At 45.1% G+C, this 10,544-nt stretch overlaps 2 protein-coding genes across 2 annotated transcripts in view; one reads left to right on the forward strand and one right to left on the reverse strand.

The window, feature by feature from the left end:
• Window positions 1-6,510, reverse strand: part of ACOT9 (acyl-CoA thioesterase 9) — a 77,443-nt gene extending 70,933 nt beyond the window's left edge. Inside the window, exon 1 of the mRNA XM_030933953.1 lies at window positions 6,140-6,510. The gene's annotated coding sequence lies outside the window, so the exon portion shown is untranslated. The remainder of the gene's footprint in view (window positions 1-6,139) is intronic.
• A 141-nt stretch (window positions 6,511-6,651) lies between these two features.
• Window positions 6,652-9,810, forward strand: SAT1 (spermidine/spermine N1-acetyltransferase 1). The gene is made up of 6 exons (XM_010382136.1): window positions 6,652-7,000; window positions 7,242-7,293; window positions 7,384-7,467; window positions 8,921-9,022; window positions 9,115-9,155; window positions 9,281-9,810. Exons 1-6 carry the CDS (start codon window positions 6,935-6,937, stop codon window positions 9,449-9,451), a joined length of 516 nt encoding a protein of 171 aa, XP_010380438.1. The 5' UTR covers window positions 6,652-6,934; the 3' UTR covers window positions 9,452-9,810.
• Window positions 9,811-10,544: the final 734 nt, after the last annotated feature.

A 10,544-nucleotide genomic window follows, 5' to 3' on the forward strand; every position in this document is an offset into this window, starting at 1 on the left:
AATACAAAAATTAGCCAGTCCTGGTGGCGGGTGCCTGTAATCCAGCTACTTGGGAGGCTGAGGCACGAGACTCGCTTGAACCCGGGAAGCGGAGGTTACAGTGAGCCAAGATCACAGCACAGCACTCCAGCCTGGGCGACAGAATGAGACTGTGTCAAAAAAGATAAAAGAAAAAAAAAATGTTCATGGTAGAATGGTAGAGAGCAGTGGCCCTTGGTCCAACAAAACCAGCCTTAAGTCATAAACATTCATAACTCTATCATGTCCCAGCTTTAACAATTTTATAACCCCTGTTGAGCCTCAGGTTTTGCCAACTGGAAAGACGGAGCTATTACTTACTTCACAAGATAGTTGTAAGGGCCAGGCATGGCAGCTCACACCCGTCATCTCAGCACTTTGGGAGGCTGAGGCGGGAGGAGAGCTTGAAGCCAGGAGTTCGAGGCTAGCCTAGGCAACTTAGCAAGATCCTATCCCTACAAAAAAAAAATATGTTAAAGATTAGCCAGACATGGTGGCATGTGCCTGTGGTCCCAGCCACTCGGGAGGTTGAGGTGGGAGAATTGCTTGAGTCCAGGAGTCATGGTTGCAGTGAACCATGATTGCATTATTGTCCTCCAGCTTGGGCAACAGAGCAAGATCCTGTTTAATAAATATATATATATAGGCCCTGGTGTGGTGGCTCACACCTGTAATCCTAGCACTTTGGGAGGCCAAGGTGGGAGGATCCCCTGAGGTCAGGAGTTTGAGATCAGCCTAGCCAACAGGACGAAACCCCATCTCTACTAAAAATTTAAAGAAAAAATAAATTGGCCAGGTACGGTGGCTCACACCTGTAATCCCAGCACTTTGGGAGGCCGAGGCAGGTGGATCACCTGAGGTCAGGAGTTGGAGACCAGCCTGACCAACATGGAGAAAACCCATCTCTACTAAGAACACAAAATTAGCCGGACGTGGTGGCACATGCCTGTAATCCCAGCTACTCGGGAGGCTGAGGCAGGAGAATCACTTGAATCTGGGAGGCAGAGGTTGCGGTGAGCCAAGATCGTACCATTGCACTCCAGCCTGGGCAACAAGAGCGAAACTCTGTCTCAAAAAAAAAATTTTTTTTGCTGGGTATGGTGGCACATGCCTGTAATCCCAGCTACTCAGGAGGGTGAGGCAGGAGAATCGCTTGAACCCAGGAGGTGGAGGTTGCAGTGAGCCAAGATCACACCACTGCACTTCAGCATGGGCGACAAAGCGATACTCTCTCTCAAAAACAAAAAAAATTAAGCTGGGGACGGTTGCTCACACCTGTAATCCTAGCACTTTGGCAGGCCAAGGCTGGTGGATCACTTGAGGTCAGGAGTTCAAGACCAGCTTGGCCAATATGGTGAAACCCCATCTCTACTAAAAATACAAAAATTAGCCAGGTGTGGTGGCCCATTCCTGTAATCCCAGGTACTCGGGAGGCTGAGGGAGGAGAATCGCTTGAACCCAGGAGGCAGAGGTTGCAGTGAGCTGAGATCATGCCACTGCACTTCAGCCTGGGCAACAGAGCGAGACTCTGTCTCAAAAAAAAAAAAAAAAACAGTTGTAAGGATCAAATGAGACAATTAAGGCAAACCGCCTAAGACAATGCCTTGGCTGATTCCCTTCCCACTACTCTTCCTCTACTCAGTCCTTCTCAGTTACAGGGATTCTCTTTCTCACAAAGATTAAATTCTGCTGTGAAAACCACACACACATCTCTAAAAGTAACGTGTGTACTCTGAGGGCTGGTTTCAAAACTTGATCATCCTTTAAAACCTCCAAGTACCTAACATAAGACTCAGTAAAGGCATGTTCATCTGCTGACTCACTAACCAAATAAAAGTTTCCCAAATGCTAGACAATTAATCCCTTTTTTCACGCCATTTTTCCCCCTGCTGTTCAGGAGCTGTATATGCCTTTTTTTTTTTTTTTTTGGAGACAGAGTCGCTCTGTCGCCCGGGCTGGAGTGCAGTGGCCAGATCTCAGCTCATCGCAAGCTCTGCCTCCCGGGTTTATGCCATTCTCCTGGCTCAGCCTCCCGAGTAGCTGGGACTACAGGCGCCCACCACCTCGCCTGGCTAATCTTTTGTATTTTTTAGTAGAGACGGGGTTTCACCGTGTTAGCCAGGATGGTCTCGATCTTCTGACCTTGTGATCCGCCCGTCTCGGCCTCCCAAAGTGCTGGGATTACAGGCTTGAGCCACCGCGCCCGGCCTGTATATGCCATTTTAAATATAAATTCCACGCTGGGCATGAGATTTCTCATGCCTATAATCCCAGCACTTTGGGAGGCTAAGGCAGGAGAATCCCTTGAGGCCAGGAGTTCAAGACCGGTCTCGGCAACATAGAAAGACTCCCATCTCATTAGCCGGGTGTTGTGGCGCACGCCTATAATCCTAGCTACTCGGGAGGCTGAGGTGGGAGAATCACTTGATGCTGGGAGGCAGAGCTTGCCCGGGTGACAGAGGAAGACTCTGTCTCAAAAAAAAAAAAAGAAAGAAAGAAAGGAAAGGAAAGGAAGAAAATAAAGACTCCCACCTCTACAAAAGATTGTAAAGATTAGCCGGGCATGGTGGCACATACCTGTGGTCCCAGTTACTCAGGAGGTTGAGGTGGGAGGATCGCTAAAACCCAGGAGTTCAAGGCTGCAGTGAGCTATCATCATGCCACTGTACTCCTGTCTGGGTGACAGAGCAAGACCCTGTCTCTTAAAAAAAAAAAAAAAAAATAGGCCAGGTGCAGTGGTTCACACCTGTAATCCCAGCACTTTGGGAGGCCGAGGCGGGCAGATCACCTGAGGTCAGGAGTTTGAGAACAGCCTGACCAATATGGAGAAACCCCACCTCCACTAAAAATACAAAATCAGTGGGGCATGGAGGCACATGCCTGTAATCCCAGCTACTCAGGAAGCTGAGGCAAGAGAATCGCTTGAACCTGGGAGGTGGAGGCTGCAGTGAGCCAAGACCACACCATTGCACTCCAGCCTGGGCAACAAGAGCAAAACTCCGTCTCAAAAAATAAATAAATAAATAAATAAATAAATATGGCTGGACGTGGTGGCTCACACCTGTAATCCCAGCACTTCGGGAGGCCAAGGCAGGTGGATCATCTGAGGTCAGGAGTTTGGGACCAGCCTGGCCAACATGGTGAAACCCTGTCTCTACCAAAAATACAAAATTAGCTGGGCATGGTGGCAGGTGGGAGGCTGAGGCAGAAGAATCACTTGAACCCAGGAGGCGGAGGTTACGGTGAGCTGAGATTGTGCCATCGCACTCCAGCCTGGGCAATAGAGTGAGACTCTGTTTCAAAAAATAATAATAATAATAAATAAAAAATATATATATGTAATGTTGGTTGCATCTATCCATTCATGACAATGGAAAAGTATAATGTGATTCACTGCCACAAAAAGCATTCAAATTTCTTAGGGTTCTAGGCTTCTTCATGTCCACAAACACAGTCACAGTGGGCTTTTTTAGCCATCTGTTTTCTTTTGGTTTTTTTGAGAGAGGGTCTCGCTCTGTCACCCAGGCTGGAGTGCAGTGGTATGATCATGGCTCACTGCAGCCTCTACCTCCTGGGCTCAAGCAATCCTCCCACCTCAGCCTCCCAAACTGGGAGGCTAATAGCTCTAACAGCCGGGATACAGGCACACGCCACCACACCCAGCAAATTTTTGTATTTTTGGTACAGACAGGGTTTCCCTATGTTGCCATGGTGGTCTCAAACTCCTGGGCTCAAGCGATCCATCCACCTCAGCCTACCAAAGTGCTGGGTTCACAGGCATGAGCCACCACTCCCGGCCACCATCTGTTTTTCAGAATAGGTTCTTCTTGTAATAAGGACAAAGCAAAGCAAAAGATCATGAAACTTAAACTAGGCCGGGCGTGGTGGCTCACGCCTGTAATTCCGGCAATTTGGGAGGCCGAGGTAGGTGGATCACCTGAAGTTAGGAGTTTGAGACTAGCCTGACCAACATGGTGAAACCCTGTCTCTACTAAAAATACAAAAATTAGCCAGGCGTGGTGGCGTGTGCCCGTAGTCCCAGCTACTCGGGAGGCTGAGACAGGAGAATGGCTTGAACCCGGGAGGCGGAGGTTGCAGTGAGCGGAGATCACGCCACTGCACTCCAGCCTGGGTGACAGAGTGAGACTTCATCAAAAAAAAAAAAAAAAAAAAAAAAGAAAGAAAGAAAGAAGAAACTTAAACCAGAAAAACAAAATAAACAGAAAAAATTATAATGCATTTTAATGAAACAATCACTATTCTTTTTCTTTTCTTTTTTTTTTTTTTTTTTTGAGACGGAGTCTCGTCCTGTTGCCCAGGCTGGAATGCAATGGCATGATCTTGGCTCACTGCAACCTCTGCCTCCCGGGTTCAAATGATTCTCCTGCCTCAGCCTCCCGAGTAGCTGGGATTACAGGCACACACCACCATGCCCAATTTTTAAAAATTATTTTTAGTAGAGACGGGGTTTTACCATATTGGCCAGGTTGGTCTCGAACTCCTGACGCCCTGACCTCGTGATCTGCCTGCCTCGGCCTCCCAAAGTGCTGGGATTACAGGCGTGAGCCACCACGCCTGGCCAAAACAATCACTATTCTATTAAATTAAGCAACCCAAACAGAAGATGGCTTTGGTTTTGCTTTAGTTATGCAGCTATCACTAGTGCTTAGTCATAGTGGTCTAATTTACTGTTACCGCTATACATTACTGAAATGTATAACAAGCTCTTCTAAGTCCTGACATTTTAGACAGAAGCAGAGGAGGAAAAAGCCGTCTGGTCATCCATAAGGTCTAGCCAACACTGTCAGGAAAGACTAGTAGCTGTAACTTAGGCAGTTGAGAATCAAAGTGATTTTTAAAGATCTTTGAGAAAGACGTTCGAGTTTCATAAACTCCCAGGGTGACTCACTAACCGTGGAATCCTCCTAGGGCAGGAAGGGTAACAGAGGATCTACTTCTGTTTTCTTTTCTACATACAAGATATTGCTAGCAAAGGCAGAGAATCACTTGTTGAATGTTATAGGTGGTTTTTTGGTGATAGTCTGATCCCTCCTTCTACAGACTGCAGACACTGCAGGCCCCTTTTATGCTTTTCATCACTGTGAAAATCATCCTCTGACTCATTTCTGAACCCAGGCAGGGCTGTCAAAGTAAGGCCTTCAGCAGGGTCTGTCTGGGAAAGGTAAAGTTGTAAAAGAAAAGTCATTTCATTCCACAAAGGCTTGAATACTTGGGCCAGGCGGTACAATACAGGAGTAGCTATACTCGAATCCAAATGTTCCCAAACACTCTGGTTTCAGAACATTTAAAACTTGTCAAGGAATCCAGCCAGTTGCGGTGGCTCACACCTGTAATCCCAGCACTTTGGGAGGCTGAGGTGGGAGGAGCACTTGAGCCCAGGAGTTCGAGACCAGCCTGAGCAAGATGGTGAGGACCCTGTCTCTACCAAAAAAAGAGAAAATACTTATCAAGGAATCCAAAGACCTTACCTTCGAAAATTGTAAAAAACATAGGAATACACAAGCACATATTTTTTTCCTCACCAGAGCAATGACATCATCACATATTCTGTAAATGTATAATTATTTCAAAAAAAAGTTAAAGGAAATGAAGCATAGAGGATGGAGCAAGTAGGGATTACAACAACTTTCAACAGCAACCGAAGTCAGAAGACAGATAACATCAATGTGCTGAAAGAGGAAAACTTCTGAACCTCAAAATCTATAAACAGTGAAATAAACCCTTCAAGAATTGTAAGATGGGCTGGTCCAAAGGTAGTGAGTTATCTCAGTTGATTGTTCACAGTCAGTTACAGATCAAACTCCTTATTTTACTCTCACTACTGCACTTGACTAGTCGGAAAAAAAGAATTATAAGATGAATTAAAGACACATTCAGATAAGCAAAACTGAGAAAGTTTAGTAAAAGCAGATCTTTACTAAAGCAAATTATGAAGAATGTACTCGGGCAGAAGGAAAGGTGTCAAGATCAAGTGACAAGGAAGATCAGAGATTTAAGAAGGTATAAGAAGGTTAGAAAAGTGAGAAAAAAAATATGCTGTCAACTCTAGAAACTACAAGCATAAAGAAAAAAAGATAATTGGGAAATCCAAATAACCTACCTTAGAAAATTCTAAAAACCGCAAGAATATACGAGCTCACATTCCTTTGGTCATAAGAGCAGTGTCATCATTAGATATCAGGTCGCCTCTGGAAAATTCCATTGTGAGTTTAAAAGGCAAATGACGTCTATTATTCTAAAACTAGTTCTGCCACCGAAACTCTACAAAGGATCTTGGGATCTGCAGCGTCTCCCGGGTCACACTTTGAGAACTGCCGCTTTAATCTTCCTCCCATATCCTAAGTCCAGGGTTCCTGAGTTTGCTTCCCTGACTGGCCAAGGAGAAAAGAGAAAGGTCACTTGTCGGGGGGGCCGCAGAGGGAATTCCCCTCTTTCATTTGCAAAGGTTACTGGGGGACACACCGGCTCCCAGTAGGGTTTCCGCCAAGGCTCCGCGAAGCGCCACTAGAGGGCGCCGCTAGTGAATCCCACAGCGCGCCCCGCGGCCCCAACTTTTGTCCTCCGGGTTCACACGGGCGCCCGGAAGAGAGGGTGGTGCCTGGGAGAGGAAACGATGCGCCCCGGGGCCGCGGCCTCATTGGATGAGAGGTCCCCACCTCACGGCCCGAGGCGGGGCTTCTTTGCGCTTAAAAGCCGAGCCGGACCAACGTTCAAGTGCGCAGCTCTTAGTCGCAAGTCGACTGAGGTTTATCAGTCACTCGCCGAGGTTCCCTGGGTCATGGTGCCAGCCTGACTGAGAAGAGGACGCTCCCGGGAGACGAATGAGGAACCACCTCCTCCTACTATTCAAGTACAGGGGCCTGGTCCGCAAAGGGAAGAAAAGCAAAAGACGAAAATGGCTAAATTCGTGATCCGCCCAGCCACTGCCGCCGACTGCAGTGACATACTGCGGCTGATCAAGGTAGCGGAGAGCCCGAGCTCCTCCCGGGGCGTAGGGTGGAGGTGGTTCCGTTTCTCGGGGTGGGGTGATTCGCGTCTTGAGGTCTGGGCCGGTGTGAGAGCCCAGCCCGTTCCCCTTTCTGCGCCCATCCCAGGCCCGGCCGCTACCCCGCCTCGCCCTCCCCATTCCCTTCCTGTGAGCTGGCGGGGCCGGAGCCTCATTTTATTTTCTGCTTTTCTATCTCCTATGTGCATCCCCCCAGGAGCTGGCTAAATATGAATACATGGAAGAACAAGTAATCTTAACTGAAAAAGGTAATTCAACAGTGGCGGGGCGGGGGACAAGCGTTCGGTGCCTGTCACTTTCGCCGAGGCCATTACCGTCCCTGCTCCCCCTTCTTGCAGATCTGCTAGAAGATGGTTTTGGAGAGCACCCCTTTTACCACTGCCTGGTTGCAGAAGTGCCCAAAGAGCACTGGACTCCGGAAGGTAACCCCTCTCCCTTTACAGAAGCCAGAGACACCGAGTGTTATGTAAGAAGTAGTGTCGGCTGTGTAGAACCACTGACTACACAGGCCGAAGTTACTGAGAACTTGGACAGAAAAAATAGCCAGCAAGTGTTCAAACTACTGAACAAAAAAAAAATTAGATATGCTGCACTTGAGAATACTAGGGCAGGTTAAAAGAGCTGTTTAAGTAAGTATCAGAGTGCCGTGGAGACTCGGAAGAGTTTAAGCTGCTTAAGTAAGTATAAGTGCTGTGGAGACCCGGAAGAGTTAGGTATAATGTCATTTGTTATAATTCAGTTTCATAAAATGGTTCTTGTTTGACCCTAACGTAACAGTTTTTGTAATTGTGTTAAATCACATTTTTTTCTTTAATTTGTCCCAATCTTCAGGTTACAGTCTCTAGCTTCGCCATGTACATGGCCCTTCCGTGTACATGGATGGGCGGGGAGGTAACTAAAAGATCCTTTACACAATAAAGTAGATGATCATGATAAATGAGGTAAGGTCCTATTATCACACACTTCAAACACGGTAGATCAGAAACCCACTATGATACTCGCTTCCTGTCTGTTTGCTAAGGAATATAAAATGGCTAGAAAGTTTAATTTGAAACCTTTGCCTCCATTTGGAATAGTAGACACCTGTTAAGAGGGTGTCAGATGCCTTTTTTTTTTTTTTTTTTTTTTTTTTCTGGCTGGTCCCTGTTGATTGGTCAGAAGACAGCTCAGCTAAAAGGGGAAGTTGTTTGGGTGGTTGCTTTTTTTCTGACGTCTGTTCCTCAGGCTAGAAGAAATAAGCAGAAAACACGGGATGAGTACTTTTTAAAGTAATGTGCATGTTATGTAATACCTGTTTCTGGGCAGTGCTGCTTCTTCTGACTCAACAAATGGGGAGAGCAAATTGAAAATGCGTAAATTGGAAGGCAAGTTCTGAAATTAAACGTTGTACTTTGGCCTGATGTTCTGACCTTTAAGGAAGCAAGAGTTTGTAAACTTCCAAATATTTACTATTCTGAACTGCCGTGTAAACCTGACTTATTCCCAAGTCAACATACCAGTATACCAGTAGGATGTGAGTAATGTGTGTGTTGAGTTTAAAACCATAGCAATTTTGCTCTGGCAAGTAATGAAAGTGTTCTCACTTCCTGAGTGTGAGCTTCCAGCAGACTGCAGAGTGGCCAGTCCACAGTTGTAGCCTGACTTCAGTGAGTTCTGATGTGTGCTTTTTGCAAATACATGTTTTCAGAACAGTGAGATCATCCAGCAGTGGCCTGGACTGCACTCACATAAAAATCATGAGACAGTCGTGGCTACTTGTTTCTATAATACATGCATGTATGTTTTTTAAAACCTATGATAGGCCTCTGATTCTGCAGCTGCAACTTTTATGAAATGTTTTCCTTCTCCACATCTCATGTGATACTCTTATTACAGGACACAGCATTGTTGGTTTTGCCATGTACTATTTTACCTATGACCCGTGGATTGGCAAGTTACTGTATCTTGAGGACTTCTTCGTGATGAGTGATTATAGAGGTACGATTGAGTTCGGAGCAGAGGGACTGAAGAGAGTTCAGGGTTATATAAATCCTTACAATGACTTTTTAAATTGTGCTTTTTCTTTTTAGGCTTTGGCATAGGATCAGAAATTCTGAAGAATCTAAGCCGGGTATGTCTTAGTTTTTGGTTTCCAAATTTGTAAGTTTACTGGATTATTTTAATGATGGAATAAAAATTGGGTCTTGAAAGCAAGCTAAAATGTCACTGAGTTTGTGTTTTACTCTCTCATAATAGGTTGCAATGAAGTGTCGCTGCAGCAGCATGCACTTCTTGGTAGCAGAATGGAATGAACCATCCATCAACTTCTACAAAAGAAGAGGTGCTTCTGATCTGTCCAGTGAAGAGGGTTGGAGACTGTTCAAGATCGACAAGCAGTACTTGCTAAAAATGGCAACAGAGGAGTGAGGAGTGCTGGTGTAGATGATGACAACCTCCATTCTATTTTAGAATAAATTCCCAACTTATCTTGCTTTCTATGCTGTTTGTAGTGAAATAATAGAATGAGCACCCATTCCAAAGCTTTATTACCAGTGGCGTTGTTGCATGTTTGAAATGAGGTCTGTTTAAAGTGGCAATCTCAGATGCAGTTTGGAGAGTCAGATATGTCTCCTTGAATATCTTTCGATAAACAACAAGGTGGTGTGATCTTAATATATTTGAAAAAAAACTTCATTCTCGTGAGTCATTTAAATGTGTACAATGTACACACTGGTACTTAGAGTTTCTGTTTTGATTCTTTTTTAATAAACTACTCTTTGATTTAATTGTTTGGTGTAAGCATTTTTACTAATTCTTTATTTCTTACACATTTTTCTTGCTGTTGAAGACAAAAATGACCCACAAATGCCATTGGATGAATAGAATTGCTCAAAATAGTTTTTAACCCAATTTAAAGTTTTTATGGTCATGTGTTATGCTAGTATTAACAGAGTCTGCATAGAAGCCAGTTGACCAGTTGACTATCAAGGTTTTATACATAGCAACATGTAAAACATGACTTTTTTTTTTTTTTTTTTTTTGAGACACAGTCTCACTGTTGCTCAGGCTGGAGTGCAGTAGAGTGATCTCAGCTCACTGCAACCTCTGCCTCCTGGTTTCAAGCAATTCTCATGCCTTAGCCTCCTGAATAGCTGCGACTATAGGTGGGTGCCATCGTACCCAGCTAATTTTTGTATTTTTAGTAGAGACAGGGCTTCGCCATGTTGGCCACGCTGGTCTTGAACTCCCAACCTCAAGTGATCCACCCACCTCAGCCTCCCAAAGTGCTGGGATTACAAGGGTCAGCCGCAGCGCCTGACAAAACACAGCTTTTTACATTGATGACACTATACACTGCATCTGACGGAATTTTCAAGAGCTGAAAACCACATTAGAAACTGAGGCCCACAATGAATAAACCCATCATTACACAAGTAAAATGTGGAGATGAGATTATGAAACATTGAAAATCAAGAAAAAATATCTTGTCCCTAAAAAACCTCATGCTACGTAAGACTTT

Source organism: Rhinopithecus roxellana, chromosome 7 (genome assembly GCF_007565055.1).
Source record: "Rhinopithecus roxellana isolate Shanxi Qingling chromosome 7, ASM756505v1, whole genome shotgun sequence".
Taxonomy (NCBI): Eukaryota; Metazoa; Chordata; class Mammalia; order Primates; family Cercopithecidae; genus Rhinopithecus; species Rhinopithecus roxellana.

Bases quoted from the DNA above. Each gene is read 5' to 3' on its own strand.
- SAT1 (XM_010382136.1), top strand. From the start codon at position 6,935: ATGGCTAAATTCGTGATCCGCCCAGCCACTGCCGCCGACTGCAGTGAC. The intron at 7,001-7,241 runs GTAGCGGAGAGC...GCATCCCCCCAG, and splicing joins ACATACTGCGGCTGATCAAG to GAGCTGGCTAAATATGAATA. The intron at 7,468-8,920 runs GTAACCCCTCTC...CTCTTATTACAG, and splicing joins AGAGCACTGGACTCCGGAAG to GACACAGCATTGTTGGTTTT.